At 31.4% G+C, this 26,858-nt stretch overlaps 1 protein-coding gene across 1 annotated transcript in view; it reads right to left on the reverse strand.

Moving 5' to 3' along the window:
- Window positions 1–4,703: 4,703 nt before the first annotated feature.
- Window positions 4,704–26,858, reverse strand: part of LOC106683482 (ABC transporter G family member 20) — a gene marked incomplete at its 5' end in the record, with an annotated part of 29,055 nt that continues 6,900 nt past the window's right edge. The window contains 13 exon segments of the mRNA XM_014424983.2: window positions 4,704–5,314; window positions 5,396–5,482; window positions 8,499–8,675; window positions 9,847–9,932; window positions 10,209–10,279; window positions 10,350–10,465; window positions 10,565–10,742; window positions 13,414–13,612; window positions 13,696–13,823; window positions 16,159–16,302; window positions 18,399–18,492; window positions 23,272–23,379; window positions 23,454–23,608. Coding sequence (XP_014280469.1) covers window positions 5,097–5,314; window positions 5,396–5,482; window positions 8,499–8,675; window positions 9,847–9,932; window positions 10,209–10,279; window positions 10,350–10,465; window positions 10,565–10,742; window positions 13,414–13,612; window positions 13,696–13,823; window positions 16,159–16,302; window positions 18,399–18,492; window positions 23,272–23,379; window positions 23,454–23,608 — 1,761 coding nt within the window. The 3' untranslated portion in view covers window positions 4,704–5,096.

A 26,858-nucleotide genomic window follows, 5' to 3' on the forward strand; every position in this document is an offset into this window, starting at 1 on the left:
TAACAGATTGTATACATGGTGTATAATAGTGTAAAGATTCATGTCATTCATCGTGCATATTTTTTTTTGATAATGACAGAGCTACAACTAAGCCACAGGTCTTGCCATCCTTCAACCACTTCCTCAGATCGTGGTGGTCTCGTGCTAACGCCATCTGGTCATGACCCCTAGAATATTATTAGCATCTCTCACCACACCATCTAAACACTTCAGCTTTTGTCTCTCTCTTTCTCTTTCTTGTCCTCTAAATTGGCCATGTTAGCAGTTTTTTTTCCATTTTTTCATCCACCATCCTAGTGATATGCCCTCATATTCATTGTTCTGACATCAGACTCCCCAAAGGCATTGTATAGGTCCTGGTTAGTGCTTCCATTCTCTTCTTTTTACACCTCTGAAAATTCAGCTGAGAATTTTTCTTTTGAAGATTAGGAACTCTTTTTCAATAGGATTAGAGTGTCTAACACTTAGATCCATACAGAAGTATGGAACATACTAAAGTTTTATATTTGGGAGAAATTGCCAAATAAGGGGAATAAGATTGTCAAATGGAATAAAATTGTTAAGTAGGGAAATAAAAAGTGTTATAATATATTGTATCTAGTGTATAGACAATTATTGATTATAAAAGGCCAAGAAAAAAAGAGAAAACAATTGTTCTTATATTATGTTAGTACGTTCGATCATTTGTTGATGGGTTTTAGAGCAACCCAATGTATTTGGGTAGCATGACTAATTAAAGCATTTTTCTTTTCTTTTCTTATGGAGCTTGGCTATCCAAGAAATAAATGTTTAGCTGTTTTCTTAGTCCAGAGTAGCATCGGTTAGCTGCAGTTGTCCTAATCTATCCTAGGCAAATAAACTCTGATGTCTTGGTGAAGTTATCAGGACCAATGTTTTGTCTGGTTTTAGAACTTTCTCTGTTATAATTTACTTTATTTTTGACCAGTTAACTTCTAATCCGCAGTAGGACTGGAGCAAGGCATGATACTACGAACTCCAAGGGACTGAGTTCAAATCTGGCTGGGCAGAAAATTGTTTTCTGTTACACTGTAGACATGAGTCGACCCTGTGGGTTTTGGAGCCCTTCTGGGGACCACCCAGCCTCCTAAATTTGGTACCCTTAATTGGGTAAAAATCTGGCAGTTGAGAGTGTTCCTGACCAAATCACCTCCTTGCTCAACCGTTGGTTTAGTAACAGTACTTTCTTACAAAGTACTGAACCTCTGACCCTTCATGGGTTGTTGCGGCACAGATTTTTTTAATTTAACTTTTAATCCATACTTTCTGGCTCTGCTAGAAAAACCTCAGTCGTGTCCTGAAGAGACCATCCCAGGACATTATCATCTGCACTAGCTAATTGAACCACCCTAGTAAATGTATTTCCTTGTCTGCATACGCACGCCTTCTCTTCTCTTCAACAATGTACAGGAAGGACAATGTATTCTCTTGCCAATTCTTCTATTATTATGCTGTTATATGCTGCTTTAAAATCTATGAAAAAGTGATGAGTTTTCATGCATTATTGATTTGGTTATGCAAACTAGCAAGATGATGATCAGATGGATCTTCAGGTGATGCACAGTGAACATGTTAATTATAAGTTCATTCCTTATCTTTTAAATGTTAAGTATAATTAATTTAGACTCAATTTGAACTATCAATTATAACTAACTAATTAATTCAACTCTGTTCTTTTATTCTTGATGCTATGATTGTAAGAAAAAATATAACAAACACTGTTCATTATAGCACCCATAGAATTTCCAAAGAGTAGGTAAGGTGTTTATTCTAGTGAAGTGAGAAATTGGAATTCTTAACTGCTTTTACTAGAATTTGAAATGTTACCTAGAGTTCAGCACTCAACTTTCCAGACCTGTACAAAGCTGAATCTGGGACTTTTGTTTTGTTAAATCCTTTTCATCAGCGTAAATTATTGTTTAAACTTGTACATATTTTTGGTTTTAATATATTTATTTTTGTAAAATTTGTTGTTTTAATTAAATGATTTATTATTCATAATAACTTTTTTAATTATTTGCCTATATTTGAAGAAAAATGGTGTCTGTATGATGGATAACATTCATGATGAGGTCAGTTAGTGTTTGGAATTAGAAGAGAGAACTCCTAGTACTAGCTCTGCTATCATCCAACCAGCCAAGCCTCAACTGTTTTATTTTCTTTTATATATCTATATATTTTTTCTTCTCTTTCTTATTTTTATTATATTTTTTTTTCTCTTCTTTTATATAAGGTATATCTTTAGTTTCTATATTTTATTTTATTTTCTGTCTATTCTTTTTTTTTCTGTGGGAGACCCTATAAACCTAAATAGCCCTAAGGCTAAAAGAAAATGGCCTTGAGGCCGTCTTAAAATAGTACCAGAAAATAATGAAAATATACCGAATATCCCAATGTTTCTTATTATTGAAAGAACGGATGAACAAGATTTTATAGTCTTACCAGTTGAGTTGAGTTGAGTCTTACCATTTCTTATAAATAAATTTCTCTCTGGTTATGCAGGAGAACTCAAAAATATTAAAAAACTTAGAAACGGGACATTGCTAATCGAAACCAACAACAGAAAACAATCTGAAAAACTACTAAAATGTGAAAACTTCAGCAGTCAATTCCCTATTAATGTATTTCTACACCTAAATTACAGCCGGGGAGAAATTCGCTGTTACGATCTCCAATTTTTGGAGATAGAAGAAATAAAAAACGAATTATCGCACATTATAAAGGATATAATGCGCATTAAAATTAAAAGAAATAATAACAAAATTCTTACGAACTCATATATTATAACGCTCCCCACCCCAAGGATTCCAGAGACAATAAAAATAGGATTTCATAATATCAAATTTCAAAACTACCTGCCTAATCCATTGCGGTGCTTCAACTGTTTATCCTGTAACCACCCAACTAATCAATGTAAATGAAAACCTAAATGTATACAATGTGCGAGGAGAAAAACACAAAGAGGATACAACAGAAACTCGAACCTCGTCTCAGGACGCCAGTACTTCTACCGATATTTCTAACAAGTTGCCTGTGCAAAATAATGGAACAAATGGTTAACAAACGCTTAGTATGTATCCTTGAAAGAAATGATATTCTCCAGGGCTTCCAATGCGGGTTTCGTAGAGGAAGGTCCACTATCAACCACTTGGTTCAACTAGAGGCTGAACTACAATATACTTTCGTAGAAAGACAACAAGCAATTGTAATTTTCTTCGATATGGTTAAAGCATTCGACTATACAAGCAAAAATACTGTTATAAAAAAACTTATATCCTTAAATTTCTCGGGTAATCTCATAACTTTCATCAAGCAGTTTTTATCCCAACGAGTATTCAAAATTAGGATAGGAAATCATCACTCCAGTAATTTCGAACAAAAAATTGGAGTACCACAAGGATGTGTCTCAGCACAACCTTATTTGCCCTGGTCATTAATGACTTGGGAAGAAACATGACCAGAGGAATAAAGGTGATGCTCTATTTGGACGATCTAGCTATTATGTGCCGCTCAAACGACACAAACCAAATAAAAAACAAACTACAAGAAGCCCTTAATCTATTAAAAAATTGGTCAAATAGGTCAGATCTTACCTTCTCAACCCGAAAAAACGAAATGTTTACATTTCAGCAGAAAAAGACGAACACCACCATCCCCAGAACTCACCCTAAGAGATTCTTCATTTCCATATGTCGATTATTTAGATTTTTAGGCCTGATATTCGATAGGCGGCTTTCTTGGAACCACCATATCAATACACTTAGAGACAGATGCATGGATAAAATTAAAATCTTAAAAGTCTTCGGCAAAACATCATGGGGAGCTGATAGATCAACAATGCTGAAAATATACAAGGCCTTAATCTGCTCCAAACTCGATTATGGAAGTTTTGTGTATGGCTCAGCCCGTTTCCAAAGTCTAGCTAAACTCGACACCGTTCAGAACACCGGAATCCGCATTGCCACAGGTGCCTTTAGGACCAGTCCAATCTTAAGTCTATGTGCTGAATCTGGAATATCACCCTTATTATTCAGACGACAAGTATTAGCTACAAATTATCTTTCCCGACTATACCAGCAACTCTCACATCCAACTTATAAGTATATTTTCAATTTTAAATTATCTAGACAGTTCCAACAGAAGACAACTGCAACCCTACCTCTCACTGAACGATTATCGGTCATTGTCACAGAACTAAAAGCAATATCAATCAACATAATAGCCAGAAAATAACACGCCCCCCTGGACCTACCAATGTCCAAATGTAAATCTCCAGCTATCTAAATACCGAAAACAAAATACAACAATGTCAAAATATCAAGAAATGTTCCAAGAACTGCTACAAACTCTGCCAGAACATACCGCTAATTGTCAATTTATCTTTCTCTATTTACTAAAATTATCTAATTTTCACAATCCTTTCCACTATCGTTACAATATATTATTAAATAAATTATAATTACCTAGCTATATAGTATTACAAACCTCACAAAAGGGAGTCCCACTAGTGCAGACCCGCACATCATACCAAGGGTATGACTCTTTGAAACAACTAGATCTTACCTAAACCAACAACCAACAGCCATTGACCAGGCTGTTGAACGCCCTCTCAAAACAAACAAACAAACGTTCATGATGACTTTATTAAGGTGTGGGGTAAAAAGATAGTCTTTTTTTTTTTCAGTATTTATACTTTCATCATTAATTTTTATCGTAATATTTTTCTTATTATATTAGTTTTACAATTTAGAAAAATACATATAGACTATAGGGTCAAATCAACTTATATTTCTCAAAAACATTAGAATTGCGTGGAACCAAAAGATTGTCCACTCTTATTTTATTAAAATACTAATTTATTTACATACATTTATTTACAAAAATTTCTTCAAACAACTTCAAAGTAAGTAATGTAGTCGGCAGTTGTTTTCTTGAGGAAGTGCAGCCTATTCTTCAATGAAAAGTAGCACTTAAGTTAGTAACAGTCTTGTAATATTAATTTATCCACTCTGCTTCACCTAACATATTTCTTTGTTTACAGATAAAATAAATTTGCATGAAAATCAAGTTTAACTTACCTAAAGTCTTTTTTTTAGTTTAATAATTAAATATATTATAATACATAAAAAAACTATGTAAAATAACACAGACAAAAATCCATTATAAACTACAGGGTGTGTTAAGGTCCAGGACCGTGCTGTGATGCTCCTAAAAGCATTAGAGGCTAAAGATAACGGAAGAAACCATTCTACTGACCGAAGAATGTAATGCATACCCTCAATTGGCCAGAACATACCTGCAACATTCCATCATATTTATTAACTTATTCCTTACATTATAAAGTTAAGATTACTATACAGTAATTAGCAAGCCTTACCACTAAGATTGGTGATAGCTACATATGTTCCTAATGCCAAATACAATGCAGTAGTATCACGATCACATGCTACTGCTATGACATATCCTGTGGATTAAAAAAAAAATTACTAATGCCACAAAGTTCTTTTATTACCTAGATACAAACTGGTTCTCGTTCTCACCAGCTCATATCATGTTCATATTTGGCTGTAGCAACACTGCTACCTGCTGGTCTAAACTGTAACTACTACAGCGGTTAAGCTATGGCCTGGCATGATGCAACTACCAATCAACACAGGAATTACTGTCATCAGGCAAAGACAGTATATTGATATTTGTACTATTCCTTGTATATACTTTAATTTCACACGTGTAACTACTTATATAAGACATAGTAATATTCATATATGTATCATGTGAATTAATAAAGATTATAATAGAATCCACCGAAAGCTTAAAGTCTATTTCTATAAATAATTGAGAACTTTAGAACTCTTATGGATACTAGCAGAACTAAAAAAAAAAATTGAAATATTTCGGGGATGGGGGGACAACTTCACAGAGGTGAATGCAAGTCCTAACTGGGTACTAGCTGCAGGTCCTTGCAGAAAGGAAACTTCATTCTGCTGGGTATTAGTCTGCAGACACGAAGGGAAATGTAAGTCCTGACTGGGTTCTAGCCACAGGCCCTTACGATAGAAAACAAAGTACAGGAAGGAGGAGAAATCCAAAGAAGGAAGAGTAAAATAAAAAAACCAAATATACATTTCCAAAAAATAGTACAAGAATATACTAATAATACAAGTCAAGTGCAGGTCTATCAATTAAGCCAGATTTTTTGTGCAACTTTAACTCTGTACATCTTTTTTGCAGGCAACATTAGGGATTTATTTAATAAGGATAATTTTTAGAACTCTTGGGGAGGGCCAACAGAACGCCCAAAAAACAAAAAAAGTTTTGATTGCGAATTTTTGACTTGAGAAGTCAAACCAAAAAAAAAGTTCGTCTTAAAAATATTAATAATTCCTAAAACTGCAAATATCTTACCGTGTATCTTTTTTTCTGGCAACATTAGGATATTGTTATATTAGGATAATTTTTAGAACTCGCGGGGGAGGGGGGGGGACCAAAAGAACTCCCAAAAAATGAAAAAAAAATTTTGTTCGCGAATTTTCGACTTGAGAAGTCGTAAAAATTAAAAATTCATAGAGTTCTAGTAGCTCCTATAGGAGATTTAAAGTTCCTAATAAAAAAAAGAAACATTTATGTTGTTTAATTAAAAAAACTGCAAAAACCTACCTTGTATCTTTTTTTCTGGAAACATTAGGATATTAGATTAATTATTTTTTATATATGCTTGTTTGAGAGTGGGTTAGTTTATTATCAATTTAAAACAATTTTGATCCTTTTTTTTCCTCTCAACTTTTATTCTTTAAAATTTCTCCAACGTTTCGGCCCTCTGGCCATTCTCAAGGATATTGATAACCTTCAATATTGATGTAATTTCTTTTTTAAATCTTAAAATTGCAGGCTAATTGCCCTTGTCACATATAACTTTTTCTAAAAGATTTATATCTTAGATTTAAAACTTTTTTACTAAACACTTTCCTTCCTTCCTTAACTTTTAAGTTGTAAATGTAAGTTGTAAGACTGTCTTTGTCTGCCTTTGTCCTTTTGTCTTCCGACTCCCACTTCCACAGATTTCTTGTCTCACTTAAATTATCATATATTGGGTGATCCGCTACAGCACAATATACAATGTTGAATTACCACTCTACTTTGATAATTAATTTATGCTCCAGTTAGACTACTAAAAGTTATTTCCTCTCTGTTCCTCCAAGTATATTCTATATAGTGTAGTCAAAGTAAAACCTGAATATTCTCGAATATTCTAATTATAGGCATCGAAATCTGAAAACGTTTATTTGTAAATTCAGTTAATTTATCCATTTCTAGTTTCTCGTCATTATTAATTTTTACAACTTTGTATGCTGGACATTAATTTGTATAAAATATTTAAATGGTATATTATACATCTATATTATTATTACTCTTATTTCTAGAAATGTGTTTTCAACCTGCATCAGGGGTCGAAACTTATTAGTTATTTGACTACATTTATGCCTAGTACCTAGAATATTTTCCTTTAATTTTCAAATTCCTTCATAGTTTAAAAAACTTCATTTTTATTTTTTCCAACTATGAGAAATGGTTATTTATTCCTGGTTACCAATAACTGGATAATTTTGTAAATTCAGTATTTAAGCCCTGTAAAACTTTTTCAATGAGGGTAAATCCTAGCTGATCATACTATTATTATTAGACTACATGAAAGATTACTCTATTTGATTATATTATATATGGTACATGATTGAAATGGGGTTAATGCTAAGAGGTACGCTATTGGCAATATATTAGTTGTATTTAGATCAGGGAAACACTATGGTTTCTTCTTTAATTTGTAGAATTGAGGTACGAGTTAATGAATAAATTATTTTTTATGTTCTGCTAGATTCCTGGTTTCTCTCATCAGAAATTCCTTTTAAAATAGATTCCTGGATTCAGTTTTCTGAGAACCGGTTGTACCCTTTGAGTTTACTATTTCATTTTAATGAACATAATAAATGAAAAGAAGATGCAAGGATGTATTATGATCTTAGTCTCCGATATGGTGGACCACTATATAATAGCATTAGATAAAGTTTTTTCATCCTCTGACAGAGTGCAGGCCAGTGAGATAAAATACCCATGCATTTTGGGTCACAATAAATATAAGCCGTTTTGTAGGTGTTTTCTGATTACCCTTAGTATATATTTCATATATATGGGCAAGAAAGTAAAAAGTATTATTAGATAAAGATTCGGCATGCTTTAATCCTGAATGGTTGCTTTAATATTTGAAATATTTTGAATTGACTATGATGTGTTGATGGTTATGAAAAAGCTATACTAAAATTAATATTCAATATAGTATCAGAATCGCTGCGAACACTCTAAAATAAATTCTATGTAATGTATGACGGAAATTTACTTTTTTTAATACAATAGCTACTAATTTGTTTCAAAAATAAACTTATTGCAATACTGAAAATACAAATAATGACAACACATAAAAAACTTACCAAAACACATTCCACTTACTCCGACCAAAAAAATTAGTGCTAGAGCCAGAGCTATACTTCCTTCAATTTTGTGACCATAAAACCCATAAAGTACACACATCATACCAAATGTTTGAAATGCATAGATTACAAGTGTGACTACAGCGTTTCCAGATAATATTTCAAGATAAGTCATTCCTGTTCGAACAAACAATATTTATTAATCATTCTGACTGCAATAACAATGATTAATTATCAAAATTTTTTTATATTATGTAAAATCCTATTTTTTGATCATTTTTTTAAAAATATAAATAATTTACTTCAGTTTTGTCTTTGTACTTCCACCAAGCTGGGCAAACTGAACATCTTTATTATGGATTGCAAACTAACCAATTTCATCATTTAGAAGCTATGGAGGCAAAAATAAACTAGTTTCAAATAATCAAGATGATAGTGTATGTCTTTCCAAAATCTGTTAAATTGCTGCTATGTTGATTAGGTTGATTTTTTCAACTTTTGTCGTTTCTTTACCACAGTTGTTGTGCAAATTGATCCAGGAAAAAATAGAAGAGGAAAATAATTATCAATGAAGTATTTACATCACAAATAATTATGAGTAAATCAAAACAGTTGTGCTAACATTCGATGTTTGCATGGACTATAGAGGGTTGATAATGGATAAAGCAAAAACACTCTCTTTGGATCGCCAGCAGTGTGGATGTCTGGAGTGCTGAGGTCTTAACCATTCTTTGTCTACTCTCAGTGGTTGGTTGGTCAATGTACGACATGTCACAATCTCACAAGAGATTAAAACACACAAAAAAAGGCAATCCTTCCTGATTGGACCTGCCCCATTAAGACCCTCAGGGGGCGAAGGTCCTATTTGCTTAAAACGGGAAGGAGAGACTTTATGATAGTTTAATCGAGCAATATTTAAAAAGCGCCTGAAATTGGAAAATGGCATAAATTTTTGTAAGAAGACATGAAGAATCACCAGTCTACAAAGAAGATAATGTAATTGGTTAGTTTGCTCAATGTAGGATTAAACATATTTGTAAAAGTAGCCATTAATTCATTTAAGTGTCATTGTTTCCTGATCATCTGGAAACCCGCCTTGAGATACAGTCAATAATATTAAATAATTTAAAATAAAATTTTCATATCTAGTTAATATCTAATTAACTCGTTTGAACCATGTCAGCATCAGAGTTATATCTTAGATCTGAGAATAATAAAAACAGTTAAATTGTTTTAATTATTTTAATAAATTTTAAAATATTGCAATATTTTATAAACTGTTTCTATTAAATATGTTACAATACATAATTAAAAGATTAGGTTTAGAATGTTAAATTGCAAGATTTACCTGATACTAAATTTCTTTCCTGAACGCCCTGAAGTTTGTCTTTAAGTGTGGCCAATGTATAAGTTACCGGCAAAAAGAACTCAATCCTATATGATACATAAAATGGTATATTTTTTTCTTAGGTAATCATATTTATAAATTAGTGAATTCTAGCTCTAATTTTAAGACTTAGAATAATAGAAAAAAAAAAACAGAAAAATATATCTTTTTAAGAATACTTTTAGGACTCCCTATATATAGTAATTTTTTGAATAAATACAATACTAACTGATAAAGTTAAAGCAATAAATTAATTATTATGATTAAATATATTTTCTCTTAAATTTTATGCAATGAGCAATAATATAAATTTTCATTCTTACAAAAGTAGAACTCCAATCACTGAGAAATCAATAAATTTAGGATTTTTTACTCCATAAACTGGATCATTAAACTGAAAAAACAAAAATATATAAATGAAGCTACCTTATAATTATTTAGACTTATTTAATTTTACTATTTACCCTTAGTGGAGTCTTAATGTGGTCTACTTGCCAATGACAATCAGCCTTTACTATATCCAAGTAAGTGAAAAATGAAGTAGTGAGAGCTTTTTTCAAGAGATTGCCAATATACTGGTCTACAAAAAACAACATTGTTTCCAATTATTTAATTTGTACACTTTTCATGACTGATCTTTGGTAAACATTTTCTAAGGTATTTAAAAATTAAAAATTACTTGACATATCTAGTGAGACAGCTACTACACTTTGTTCCAAAATATTATCATCAACACCTTTATTCTTTATAATTCTAGTATATAAAGATTCCGTAAAGTTTGAATGAATGTGTAAATATCCCCATACTCGATTTTTCCTCACAGCAATTTCAGCATCATGTATATCCTGGTATGGGATCTAAAAAATTAACATTTTAATTTTAATCATTTGTATGACTAATTTTCATGTTAAAGATGATGCAGATTTGTATGTTAATGAGCTTTCACCAGTGTTCATTCCATTCTAGATGCTCAATTTCATAAAACTAGTTTATCAGCTATAAAAATATCAAATTCAAAGGAATGTCAGGATCACTAGTACACTGATACTAGATGTTCCAGTATGGTGGTGTAGTCACACCGTTACCTGTTGGTCTAGACTGTAGCTACTATAGCCGCCTAAACCACTGGAACCTACCAGCTAACACTATTCCTTATATATACTTTAATTTCAAATATGTAACAACTATATAAGATATTATAATATTCATAAATATATCATTTGAATTACTAAAGATAACAATAAAATCTACTGATCTACTGAATGCTAACGTCTTACACATAGTAGCTCTCAAAGGTGTTTAATAGCCGAGATACTTGAATACTTGAAAATATTAGGCAAGATTGGAAGGCCTAAGTGAATATCCGTTTCACAAATTTCTCCTCCTCAGGAGACAGAGGGCAGCAGTATACATAATGGATCAGTGCATTCTAGTACCATTATTTTTTGGAAATTTATATTTTCTTTTATTTCTCTGCCTTCTTTGGATCTCTCCTCCCCATAGCATCTCTCCTGTCGTAAGGCCCGGCAACTGGCACCTAGTCTGGACTTATGTACCCTTTTGTGCTTCTAGACATAGTATTCCGAGGAGCAAAGCGAAGATACTATCCTTTGAGGACTTATGGCTGTGCACCCATAAGACTTGTCCTGTCTCTTCACCTCATAATCAGTTACCATACCTATTTGAGCACGCATTATTGAGGCCTGGTCAAGAGTACCTCACATAAATCAATTGGAGTCAGACCTTGCACGACCACCTCGACAATAACTTTCAAATTCAGTATTTGGGGTCAGATGGACTATAAAAATGGCAGTGGGTCTAAATGAATAGATTTTAGTTTCTCATTAGAGAGTTGTCTTGATCCTCATGATCTTTGTCAAAATTAAGGAAATTAATGGAAGATCGCTAATGGATTGTATAATAATAAAATGATAGTAATATATAAAAGGAAGGTGGTTTGGATGTGGTCAGGGTAACTCAAATAGTAAATGAACTATTTATTGTGAGCCAATGTTTTATCCCACTTTGCAGGGTTTCATCACGGCTAAAAAAGATACAAAATTAAAATAATTTACAAAATAAGAGAATAGATAACATAAAATAAAAGTAAGCTAAGGTGTGACTAAATATGATTATGTAAATATTTATATGAAAATGAACAAAGTAAATTAAAGAAAATAAAAATAAGATGTACAGTGAAAAGTATAAATAAACAAGAATTACAAAATTACAAAATAATATTAGACAATTAATGAACACAGAAATAATAACAAATAAGAAATTAGATAAAAGAGAAATATAAAAATAGAGTACACTCTAAAAGACAGAAAAAAAGGAAGATGAGAATAAAATAAAAGTTAAGAAAACAATAGCAATAATGAGCAAAATAGGACACTCACCTTTCTGAATGATGGAAAGCGAAAGAATGAGATTGAGATGGATGTAAGGCATCAACAGGTAAGGGCAGTGGGGGAAGTTGACAGTTTACAAATGACCTAACATTTGAAAGTAAAAACGTTTGCTCACAATAAATAGTTTATTTACTATTTGAGTTATTCTCACCGCACTCAGGCAATCTTATTTTATAAGGAAATAAAATATAATCCAATTTGTTTTTTACTGATTCACACATTAAATTTAACACCCGGATTAATCTCCAATTAGGAAATTCTATCACTGTGTACAATAATGAAATTTATTCTTAGTTAATATGGATATTGGTTGATATTTATTATATTGAATACAATAAATATATATTACAGTCTGCCATCACTACAAATTTACTACAGTTACCCTTCTTCATGTATATGTTTTAAGTGTGATTGATGGCTGCAAAGAATATGGGACTCACTTTCAACGAGCAGGAGACAAAATATATGCATGTTGGGGGTGAATTACTAAACATTTATTTGCCCAGTGTTTATGTATGGTTCATAAGGTTAGGCTATACCCAAGGCAGATGAAGAAAAACTTCGGAATTGTTCAATGAATCTTCAGTCCTTCAAATGACAGAACTTTCTGGCATTGAAGAAAGAACCAAGATCTATACGAGCTCTTTTGCGAGATAGATTTGGTCATGTTCATTAAAATTAGACGGCTAAGCTGGTCAGGTCATTTCTATCAGATGGATGACTTTAGGATTCCCATGAAACTCATGACAGAAGAACTGCACTGGATAAGAGTGGGAAGACCTAGGACAAGGTAGGACGGGTCAGAGTGTCTGTGGACCCGAGAGACCTCCTACAAATCTGGAACTGGAATGCTACATCACAGGAGCCAACTGGTGAAGGCTTTTGAAGGTGGCTCAGACCCATTGATGGTCTATCATCCCAGTTATTATTATTATCAAGTGTGGTTGAAGACTAATCTAATCGTACAACAAAAGGGTGATACAGGTTTAATATCTCATAATTATTAAATATAGCTTACCCATGGTCATCTCATAGGCTTGTAGAGAGAATTAGATTCCAAACTATATGTTTTATTCGATAGAGTCATAAATAATATGTAAAAGCAAGTTTTACTAACCAATCCTATATTTTCCTCATTCAAAGCAGCGGCATATTTACAAGATGAAGGAAAGCAAGTAACATTGGAAAATGAATTACAGTCACTGTATAGAATTTCTTCATTGACCCATCCCAACATTAATCCTTTTGGTTCAGCGACTGACATTTCAAACAATATGCACTGGATAACCGGGTTGAAGAACAGCATAAACCATGTTCTAAAATAAAAACAAAGTGTAACATCTAACACAATAAATATACAGTTTTGTTTTAAGCATGTACTTAATGAAATAAGTATTACATTTGACTTCTCTTTAAAAAGAAAATATTTTTCATTAAGTTAGAGATTAAATGGTTTAAAGTGAACGATTTTCCTTCAGGTAAAGGCAGGTTTGGCTTCACTTTCGGCTTTGGATAATTTTCAATTGCCTATAAAAAGAAAAATATATTTTAATATCCTCTTTTTGAGTAAATAGTATATTTTTATGTATAAAGGGTTTTTAATATGTTTTTATTTTATATATCGTTTCAATATTGTTCATTTGCTTTATTAAACGAAAAAGAAAGCTAACCAATTTTGTTTAGTCAAATATGGAGTGGAAAGATTGTTATTCAAAACAAAGAAGCTCAATGAATAAGGTGCTATAAACTCCCAGGGCCCGAGTTTGAATCTTGCTGTGACAGATAATTATGTATTCTGTTACTGTAGCCGAGAGTCAACCCAGTGGGTTAAGAGCCCCTCTAGGGCTCATCCAGCCACTATAAAGTGGGTGCCCTGAATTGGAGAAAAATCTAGCAGTTGAGTTTGATCATGAACAAATCATCTCCTAGTATAACTGTTGTTCAAGAAACAGTACTTCCTTACTTAGTAATGTACCCTTGACCCTTCATGGTTTTTAGCATTGTATATATTTTCTTTTTCATTCATTACTAAAAAGTATACATTAGTTTCAGAGCACTGATCTCCGTCTTCATAAAATAAAATTCATCAATTTATATCCCAGTAATATTACATCAATGTTGTTAATAAAATTAAAATTTTAAGTTATGCATTACAAAACGTTAAATAAATTTGATTTGAATACTGAAAAATGTTAATATAAGGATAAAAAACTAATTCCTCGTGTCATATTATAAGTCAGTTATTAAAAATGTCTGATATAACATTTTTATTATTACATTCAAATTTATTGCAACTATTAACTTGCAATATTTATGTACATTATTATCCTTTGTTAATCTGCTGCAGTAGGGGTTCATAATAGGCATACTGTTCTAATATTTCTATATAATTTTCTTTTTCCTCTATTAAAACATATTGATATGTTTTTTTTCAGTAAATCAGTTTTTTGTCAATTTTATGATAGTCAAATTATTTTAAAATATCCCAATTAGGTCACTGAGAGAACTTCACCCTTTTTAAATCAAAATATCTGTTTATAATATTTATTTCATTGTATTAGATATGTAATATGATGTTATCCGTGGTGGATTTTTTAAATCTGTAATTACTGTATTATCCTTAATTTTATCTCGATTATTTCTAAAATTTTGATACAATTATCAAACGGTATGTTTGTAAACAAAGACTTCACATTAAAGCTAATTATTTATATTTCTTCATTACTTATATTTATATTTTTAATTTCTTGTTTTAATTCTATTGCATTTTTATATCCAAATCATTATCATTATTATTATTAATATTATATAGTGAATTAAGTTCCTGGTTTAAACATTTGGACAAACCTTTTATTCATAATAGGGAAAGTTTTGGGGTTTATGAATTTTCACTGGGACATATATTCTTGTTATGGTATAATCTACTGCTGAAAATTTATTTTTTTAATTATCCATGTATTTAAGTATCCTTCTTATTGTGTTTATTAATTTTATCTGGTAATTTTATGAATAGATCATTTCCTATTTGTCTATACTTTCTCGTTTAAGAGATTATTCTTTGTTTCCTCATAATCAGTTTTATAGGGGAAAAAACACTAATTTCTTTGAATAATCAGATTTATGATGATTATTCCATTATTTATTTTTAGAAATATTTTTTGTCTTCTGAATCATTTTAATTTGCAGTTGTATTGTGGATGTTATTAGGATTTATTTTTAGTGGCTATATAATTATTAATAACTGTACAAATTTTGTTTCTATGTTTGGTTTGTTCCAAATTTTAGTGGTATTGAAGTGATTTTCAATGGTATCTAAACCATCAAAAATATTTCTTTGTTTCTAATCTGTCATTATTTAATAAACCACCCCTATGACTGGAATAACTCGAAATACAAATTGCGAGCAGCTGCTCAACTATGTTGAGTCGCTAACATACATCATACTGGGCAGTATGGCAATATTAAAAAGGAAGAGAAAGCATTAGTTGTGACTAGTCGAATACATTTTCTTTTTTTATATAAATATAAATAAAAATGATGATAGTAAACATAATAATAATCCAAGCATGCAACAAAATATTTTTCAAAATGAATGTCATAAAATAAACAGCAAATATTTAAATTACATGACCATAATATATATTTAGATAGTTCTTAGTCGCTACTGACAAAATGTTACTTAGTTTTGGTTGAGAGGATATATTAGATAATTAACTATATAATATGCAAATATAGCTTAAATATAGCTTTATTTAATTATAGTTTTAAACTTATTATTATCATTGTGATAATAATATCTTATGATAGATAGTTTTTAATTGGAAATAGTACATTCCACCTTTTTCTCTAACATTTTAGGTACCTGTTTAGCTTCTAAAGCTTGAGTGCCTTCTTGCTTATGACTAAGTTGAAGAAATACATCTTCTAATGTATCGCATTGATATTGTTCCATTATTAAAGGAGCATTTCCTTCAACTAGTAAAATCCCTTCTCTCATCATACCAACCTGCAATGAAACTGATTTAAAAATAAATGAACTATGTTATTTCAGTATTAATATTACATTTTTACAAAAAAATAAATAAGTGTATATATTTTAATACAGACTTATTTAATTCTTGAACATATTTGTATAACTCTACTGACCAGTAAGCATCATAATAGCAGATTTATAATGTAATATTATTTCAAATATCAATAAATAATTCATAAGAATAGAACATAACAGTAATTATATAATAAAATATTATTATTATTTATTTTTTTCCTACGCCACAGGAAGTGGGCTATTACGCCATTTACCCTCTTGCAGTCCAATACAATTTTACTCTTCCTCTTAGTTGGTCCGCATCCTGCTCAACATCTTCTAGACCAATGCACGTTATAAGATGGTCCCCATCCATATCTCTCATGTTGCATAGAGGACATTTCCGAGAATCTATGATGCCAATTTGATGGAGGTGTTTTTGGAGCAGATCATGTCCTGTTACTAGCCGAAAACAAGCCACTCTCTCAGCTCTGCTAAGATTGCCGGGGATTCGTTTATCCTTATCCAGTAGGCTCTCCCACTTCTTTCCTTCCGCTTGAACTTTGTGTCTAGCACTTGTTCTGTCCTTACAATAAGAGCTTATAAGTGATTTCACTGTTCTGTAGCAAAGTGGTAGAACGGCTGGTTCTTTGCACAACCGAGTTTAGCCAACTTGTCAGCTTGCTCATTACCATCTATGCCAACATGGCCTGCTATCCACTGGAGAGCTATAGCCCTTCCTCTTTACTTCATGTTAGCAGCCATGTTTCTGCGCTTTTCTTCCGTGGGTGACTCTGCGGCACCTGGTGTTGTTAATTTTTGTATTACGGCTTGGGAGTTGCTGAAGATTACCGTGTTGTCATTGCATTCAATAGTGGCTTCCATCGCGAAGCAGATAGCCTGCATTTCTGCATCGTAATTATCACATCCAGCTCCGACGGGAAATGACAATTGGAAGTTGATTGAGTATACACCTGCTCCAGCTCCCTTGTTAATACCGGAGGCAGATCCATCGGTATAAATGTGTAGCCATTGCTCTATGGGGTATAGCTCATAAATTGTTTTTAGTGCAGCAGCTCTAAGCTCAGGTTCAGGGCAATCTTTCGCTACCACATGCCAGTTGAGTGATAAAATATGGAAGGAATAAAACTTAAAAATTTAATCTGATAAAATATATCAGAAAAAAAGTGCTTCAGGTTGATTTAAAAATTGAATTATTTGTGATACGAATAGTAACGAGCAATTAATTATTTCAACTTTGTGTTGGCAGGTTCTTCTACTAATAAACTCAGAATACGGAATACAGTTCTATATTTTTATGCTCAAGTTCTGACTTCTGAAAGTTTGATTGTACTAATTTTGTTTCATTGGTTTCATTACCTCATATTGTAATTGGAAACGGTTGATACCAAATTCTTCTTTAAACAGATAAATTGATTAGATTGTAGTTGTGGCAAGAAATGAAAAAGTGTTAAGAGAAGTACTCACTGGACTATGAAAGTAAAAAAGTTGGATTCAATGGCTGCATCGGAAGTTACTGATGACTGGACCTAATAAATGCAGCATTGCACTGTTTATTTGCTGTTTTAATTGTATATGTATATATATTTGTTTTTTTACATATTTTCAGAAAATGTTATAGGCCACGTCACCCAATTTGGTAACCACTGTATTAGAGCCTCCGAGCAGAAAATTATGAGGGCTTTTTTCGGTCCAATCTGGGAAAATGGCATCTGGTGCCTAAGGAATAATTTGGAACTGAGTGAGCTTAATAACCATAAATAAATTTTGGAATTTATCAAGTCCAGAAAAATTAGCTGCTTGGACTTGTTGTAACGATGTCCAATAAACTAAAAAGAAAGAAAGTCACAAAGAATCCTTCCCATGAAAGATAAAAAGAGTCCTTTTTCCATCTTAAAATATGATGGAAAAAGGACTTGAAGTAGGATCTCAGAAAACTTGAAGTGACTGTTAGGAGAAGTCCGTTTTGGACTGTAAAAGCCACATTAAAAAAAATATATAGTTTTTTTAATGTTTGAATTAGTTTGATCCAATCCTTAAGAGTTAAAAGTTACCTTGTTAGCCTGCCTGGCTTCTTCGATGTAATGGGTTGTGATGATGATGGTTTTCTTTTGAACCATCGATAATTCAACTAAATGCTGCCATATACTGAAAAAAAAGTTTGCACCTTCATAATACATTGTACATCATTTAGATAATACATGGTTAAAACTAAATACATCATTAGTTTTTATTTTTGTAAAAAAAATGAGGCAAGGAGATGTTGGTCGTTGGTTTTGGAAAGCCGAGAAGCACCTGTAAAAATTGCGAAAAAGCTAAACTGGAAAAATAGAGTTTTAGCCGTGAAATTTTTTTTTTTTAATATTTATTTATTGCTATTTAAAACTGTACATTATAATACATTTAGTAAATATGATCTAAGTTAAATTGGAGTATTACAGGCGTGTAGAGAAACTACCCATTGGTAGCACTCTAATGACATTTTACATTAGCTGGGCTCGTGGCCATCTTCTTTTCAGGCGCCTCAGAGGATTGTCAGAAATGGAAGAGGATGCAAGATTAGAAACTAGGGGGTTTGAGTGGTTAGAGAGTTTATAATTGGAGGAGTGCTATCTGGTTCGGGCTAGATCGGTTACATAGGGAACATTAAGGTCTTTATGTATGATTTTATTTGTGACAAAGTATGGAGCATTGAGGATTTTACGAAGGATTTTGGATTGTAAGGATCCGTGAAAATTTTAAAAACAAAATAGGATAGGGACATAGCGGGAATGTTTTAGATACTTACATTTTCATCATAATATTTTATATATGCTCTAACATTGAGGACGTTTATTTTTCAACACAGGTGTAATTAGTGATATATGTGTAAATTAATGCTGAGGCAAAGCACTGGGGCGTATGGCGTCAAGGGAGCATCGCAACACCTCAGTTTAAAAAATATCTTTGTAAATTAATTTAGTGTTTGAAAAATTACAAAAAAATAAATAGACCCAATATTATTTTGAACAAAAATGGTTGTTCAGGGTAAATAATAAAGTAGTCTTTACATTCGAAATTATAATTCATGCACACCGACCACTAGATACCACTCCCCATGGTCAGAGATGGGCAAAAATTAACTATAGTTAAAACTAATAACTAAAATTGCCATGATGGATAAGACGCTTATTAATGAATGAACCATTGATAAATAAACATCGTATCCATGGCAATTATAGCTATTAGTTTCAACTATAGCTAATTTTTGCCCAACTCTGCCCACGGTTCTGCGTAGTCTATTGCGTTATAGTCAGAGTAGGGAAAAAATTATTCGATTGACAGGAGACGAATAAATTTTTATTCGAATAAAAATACGACTAAACAATCCAAATACTTTATTATTCCAATATTTAAAATACCATTTCAATCGAATAAAAAATTAGTCGAATGAAAAATTAGACGGATACAAAATTAGTCGAATACATATTATTCGAATAACAATTTGATTTTTTTTTTAAATTCACTTATTTTTTTTACCACCTTCAATTTCTAATGTATGAGGATCCCATTTCACATATTCAGACAAGTACAAAACGAAAATGCTAACGATTTTAAGAACCCATATCGATTTATTTTAATTTTTTTTATTTCTAACACATAGGGGCCTATTTTTAGGTTTTTGGATATGTAGAATATGATGCTATCGATTTTAAGACCACGTATCGATTAATTTTAACTTTCTTGATTTCTAACATGTTAGGGTGTCTTTATATATGTAGAATAAGAAAATGCTATCGATTTATTTGAACTTTCTTGATTCCCAACATTGGGTTCCTTTGTGTTTTGAAATATGTAGAATATGAAAATACTATCGATTTATTTTAACTTTTCTGATTTCTAACATGTTAGGGCCTCTTTATGTTTTGAGATATGCAGAATATAAAAATGCTATCAATTTTAAGATCGCGTACCGATTTATTTTTACTTTTCTGATTTCTTATCTTAGTTAAAATAAATCGATACGCCATGCTAAAATCGATAATATTTTTATATTCTACATATCTGAAAACATATAAAGGGACCCTTACATGTTTCGGGATCAAGAAAGTTAAAAAAAATCGATACGTGATCATAAAATCAATAGCATTTTCATTTTGGGCATATATTAAAACATATAAAGAGACCGTAACATGTTAGAAATCAGAAAAGTTCATATAAATCGATAAGCGATCACAAAATTGATAGCATTTTCATATTCTGCATATCTCATAACATATAACGGGATAATATATAAAGGGACCCTAACATGTTAGAAGTCAAGAAAGTTAAAATAAATCGATACGTGATAATCAAATCGATAGCATTTGATATATCACATATCAAGAATATATTACATATCCTGAAACATATAAAGGGACCTTAACATGTTAGAAATCAGAAAAGTTAAAATAAATCGATAGTATTTTCATATTCTACATATCCCAAAACATAAAAAGGGACCCTTATATGTTAGAAATCAGAAAAGTTAAAATTAATCTATACGCGATCATAAAATATATCTATGTGTACCTATGTAGCTACAAAAAAATGTTGTCTTTATACAAATACAAACTTATTTGGATGGTTAATCATTTAATTTTTTTGAATAGGAAATTATTTTTCTGTAAAATGGGCGAATACAAAAGTATTCTAATGGTTATTCGAATTGTTTCGCTCGAATAATTGATTATTCGTGTAAAATAATGACGAATAAAAAAGTATTCGTATGGGTAATCATATGTTTTTGAACGAATAATTGATTATTCGAGTAGAACATTCACGAATAATAAAGTATTCTTCTCCCGTCATACGAATAATATTTGCCCAAATCTGGTTATAGTATTGTCACTAACTTCAACAAACTATATTCCATCACCTCGGCAGTTTGTATTTTCGGTTTTTTTTTGTTTTGTTTTTTTTATAGTTCATAAAATATACTCTGTGTTTGTAATAAGAGTTATTGCATAGGATAAACCTTCCACTTCTTCAAATCGTGCACTAGTCTATTTCCTCTAGTTAGTGTGTTTTATAATTTCACCATTAATTGTTAAATTCCGAATCTCTAGCCCATTAGTTGTAATTTTAATTATTAATAAATAATATTAAACTGGCTTTAATTTTTGTCCTGTATCCTTGGTGCCTCTTCCTACTAGCGCCCCACTCACGTGACGGACCTGATTAAATAAACTCTTAGAAAAGAAGATTCCATATGTCTGTCTGGCGGCCTTTCTATTGGCACATCTTGTCAGTAGTAATATTTGACTACTCAGTAGTGTTTACCCTCTTCCTTGTTATTTCTGACATAAGGGAATGGAGGGATCCTACAGGTCACCACCTTATTCTCATCAAAGTGGGAAGGCTTATTTTTGAATGCATTGGGCTGCTACGAAATAAAATTCAACCTAATCATACCGAAATCGAACCAGATATTTCTAAGGTGACACCTTAACACTCTCGGCTACAACAGTCTCTGTAGACAAATGTATGATTCGACAAAAAAAAGTCCTAGCGTTGATCCACTTTTGATGAACTCTAGAGATTGTACTGGTTGGTATCTATTGCAGTTCATCAAATTACATCTACTACTTTCGCTTGTGTATTTTCCTTTGTTTCGAAAACGGCTATTTCTATTTAACCAAAACTAGGAAGAAAGTTAGTGGTTATTTTAAAAATGATGCAGTATTAATTTTCTCAAATATCATCTAATAATTTTGAGTACATATACGCAAATGGTTTATCCTTGATACGCCTGTTTCCAAAACTCTATTTTGACCAAAGTTAGAGGAAAGTTTTGAATAATGATAAAACGGGTTCAGTTTCAATTTTATCTCATTCAATCCACTCCATTACTTTCGTGCGAAAAAGTAATTTGATGGATGTCAATATTTCGAAAACGCCTCGTCACTTAAATATTGTTCTAAAAATACAATCATTAGCCTTGTCAAGTAGACCATTTGAAACCTAATCGAAATCTGAAAAAAATAAATAAAATAATTTCCAAGAAATTCAATTTGTAAACAATAAAATAAGGAGCTGTTAAAATATAATAGAATCAGAGGAAAGTGATAGATATACTTATGTATGTGCTTGAAACAATTTTATCCCTGTTTTTATCTTTTCTCTATTTTATTATATTTTCAGAGCTCCTTATTTTACTGTTTGCTAATTTAATTTCTTAGAGATTATTTTATTTAAGGCAAGGTAAAGTACTGTGGTACTGAGACCAAGGATCCGGGTTCGAATTCGGCTGTGATAGATAATTATTAATTCTGTTACTGTTACCGTGAGTCAAACCTGTGGGTTCCTAGGGTCCATCCAGCCTCATAAACTGGGTAACCTTAATTGAAGAAAAATCTGGTGGTTGAGCGTGGTCTTGAAGAAATCATCTCCTTTTTTTAATCGTTGTTCTAAAACAATCCTTCCTTACAAAGTACTGAACCTATGACCCTTCACGAGTCGTTGTTGTTCGCATTATTATTATTATAACTTGATTACCTTTAGAATTATCATTAATATTTGGCAATAAATATTTGGTGATTAGTTATTAGTAGTAGTGCATAAAATTTGTAATCTGATGGAAAAAAAATACTCTTAAATAGATAAGTAGTATCCTCTAAATGTTCGATTGTGCAAAATATAATAACAATTACAATTATTTTAATTACTGTGAAAATGAAATTGTAATTTTCATTGGTAATTTTAACTATTAGATGAATCATTGTAATTGTAGTTGTAAACGTTAACGTTGTAATAATTGCGTTGTAACAATTACATTGTAATAATGGTCTGGAATTACGAATACTAGTTAGATCAAATTGATTGCAATTACTATTTAAAGTATAATATAATTGAAATTACGTCTAGGCTTAGCCGACTGTTACGCTAGTGATTGCTAAGTTACAATACCTGTGGCTTAGCAAAGGATCTACCCCGACCGTCGGTTCGTCCAATATGAGTAGCTTAGGGTCGTGCAATAGTGCGATACACAATGACACTCTCCTTGCTTGTCCTCCACTAAAAAATAATAATAATGAAAAAACATTGATATTATAATGATATTAAAAATGTAAGTTTTAGTACAAATAAACCTCAAGTCTCTTATTACACGGTTTCCAGAAGGCAATTCCAGAAAACCGAGTAAATATTTTTTTCTTTTACTTAAATCTTCTGCTAACATTCCAAACATGCGCCCATAATAAGCAATTGTTTCATTTATTGTGAGTTCTTCCAGTAAAGCTGTTTCCTTTAAAAAAATATATAATAATTAATATATGATTTAGAAATAGTATAATAAATAAAAAAATTAAATACTATTATAATAACTCAGTTAGTTTTTGACCTTCCTTCACATAGGAGTTACCGGTGCCAAACCTACCCAAACATGAACGTACCAAACGTTCTTTTCCCATAGAAAAATAAATTAATTATGGACCGTGTTCCAAATCGTGGTAAAAGTATAAGAAAATTGTAGATGAGTTTGATTTTTATGAACAAATACTATGTGTGTGAAAAATCAAACAAAAAATATTACATTTTTACATTAATTTCTGTAGTAAAAATCATTTCTTCAGCTGCGAAACAAAGTTTTGATCATATTGAACCAATATAAGAGAGCTATTAAGGTATGATGAAACGCTGATTTAGTAGGCAGATGTCCATACATCTTACTATATCCATATATAGGGCCGTATGTAGCTCAGGTAGTTGAGGCGTAGGTCTTTGCAACCAGGGAACTGCAATGGCGCCGGTTCGATCCGGCTGGGGGGTTGACTGTGGTGCTTCAACTTGAAAACTGAAAACTTGACGCCCCGCCATGGTGTTAGAATAGGGTAGTACCCGGTAGTTAACCCATCATGTCAGAAGTGATTAGGAATAAAATAATAAAAAAAAGATATACGTTTATGAAAGATGAAATAAAACTATCAGTTTCAACATTCGGTGGAGAAAATAGCAGGGTTTTCTACAGTAGTGATAGCATACTATTAATTAATTTTAAGAAGCATAATGTTACTAAATGTTTATAAAAGAAGTTTTTTAATTTATGTTAATCTTCCAATGCTCTTGGGAAACATAAAGTTTCGTTTTATAATTACTTATTTATTTATTTAATAATTATTAATAAATAAACTTCTAAATGGTGTCTCATGTTAAACAGGGTTTCTATACTTCTTCAGCTTAAAATAATTATGCACCTGAAAATCTATGCTTTATTTTTATTCATACTAGTCACTTTTTTACCGTAAAGGTATGATAAAAAAGATAAGCATTTTTTACCCTAAAGGTACGATAAAAATGATAATTTTTTTTTTTAAATATTAGTTCATCATGATAAAAACATTGCTAGCGTTATTGTTCCCGAGTGCGAATGAAATATCTAGTAGATGAACATTTTTTGATCAAATATGATAAAATATCAGTGATCATATTATAATAAGATAATATCAGTAATTAAGCTCTATAAAAATTGACGTTTTAAAAACAAAATCTCATTTTTATACCACTTGATCAAAATTTACGATTTAAAGATTTTCCCAGATCCAAAACGGTTTGTACATCATTTCTTCCCCCTCTCTTGGAAAACGATCATTATATGAATCATGGAAAATATACATTTTGTAAAAATATTTGTACTTTTACAGTTTATTCTGAGACATTTACATTTATAATAAATTCAAAGAATTAGTTATTTGTTCTACTCTTTATTATTTTGTGAAAGTGCGAAACAGCCTATAGTTGTGGATGATTTAAGAAAAAAAAAACATCCAATAAAAATTATTTAAAAAAAAATTAATATAATAATAGATTAGATAGTAATTATAATAATAAAAGCTTAGCGAACCCTAAGGTTCGATGCCGATACCATCCATTTTTCTTTAAATATATTTGTCCAGTGGCACCCCTCCATACCTAAGTCTTAATGCAATCCTCCCATCTACGTTTCGGTCTACCCCTCAGACATTTACCCGTCGGTTCAGTGCTTATTAACATTTTAGGGATCCGTTCATTACTTTAAATGCCACAGCGTAACGTATCATATAATCTTGTTCGCCTGAATTATATTTAGCAGTTTAGCTTTCTAAATTCATAAAACTCTGTTCTTTCCCTAGTGTAAGAGGACATATTTCTTATCAAAAAAAGAACATTGGTAAATGCAATAACTATTTAGATAGTCAATGAATGAAAATGAACCAAAAATAGTTTCAAAAGTAGTGTGGGAAGAAATGACAACAAAATAATATTTTACTTTGAATCTTCACTAATTTCATGTACTCCTTTGAGAAAGTTGGTTTTTGTAGCCTAGAGTTGTCGTTCAAGCCAGTAACTATCGCGTCGTTATCAGCTTGTAAATAAATATCTTATTTTTCATATTACGCTGGCTGTATACCTGCGATAATTACTGTCTCATTCATTGGTTTCAGTGAGCGGTTTTGCAAGTGGCTTTAACTCAACATTTAAAAAAAAATCTTTAACTCATTTTTTCGCATTTATTTTTCTTATTCAATTATTGGATTGGAGATTCAATTAGGCTGAATTCTATATTTTTTAAAAAAATGCCCTTTACAGATTTAAATTACTTTTCATTCTGGAGAAAATAAAGAAGTTAATTCTACCAGTTTTGATGTTTCCCACGAAGTGGTTGAGGAGACAACGTAAGTCTAGCACGAAGTTGTCCAATGAAACTGTACTAGCGATTACGTAGAATAAACTTACTCCACCGCACTTTTTTAAGAAACGCTTGTTTTCCTATAGTTTCTATTAAAATGACAAAAACAGATCAAAATATCTTTAAAATATCAAGATGCATCATAAAAAAAATCAACCAGTTTTACGTCGAAAGAGAACGTGCGAAATGCATTCGCGACGGACCATACACTTCTCTAATCCGTTGAGCAACATGAAGGATTAGTGGAACAAATATACACGAGTATGGTTCAATGATAGAAAAAAACATGATAAGATAATACAGAAATCCAAAAACTGTGAAAAGAAATTTACAGGAACTCACATCGTATTGAAGGTGTCCAAAGTAAAGATATCTTTAGTAATAAGACAGTGTTGTGATTTCGTAATTTACAATTAGTAATTTCCCCATCATTTCTTCACTGTTTATGTTACGGCGGGTAGGGGTTCAAAAGGAACCTTTACTAAACCAACCGTGAATAAAAATGAAAACAAAAGAAGCGAATAGCCGAATTTTGTTATTGTTGTATATTAAAATAATTGAACATAATAAAGGAAAAGAAAATATACAAACTAGGAAAAAAAGAACGGACTACTTCTTAATTCATCACCACTGATGTTAATGGCAGATGAAAAACTATTTGTGGTTGTCGACCTTTTTAATGAAAAAAAATAAAAATTCGACAAACGATGTGTTGGTCGCAATACTTTCTTCCATTTTATAATCATTATATATTTGTATATAAAAAAGAGTAAAACGACCATTGGGGTTAGCTTTAGAATTTACCATACTGCAGAAAATTATAAAAAAT

The sequence above is a fragment of the Halyomorpha halys genome, unplaced genomic scaffold (assembly GCF_000696795.3).
Source record: "Halyomorpha halys isolate HHAL.00 unplaced genomic scaffold, Hhal_1.1 Scaffold487.1, whole genome shotgun sequence".
NCBI classification, from domain to species: domain Eukaryota; kingdom Metazoa; phylum Arthropoda; class Insecta; order Hemiptera; family Pentatomidae; genus Halyomorpha; species Halyomorpha halys.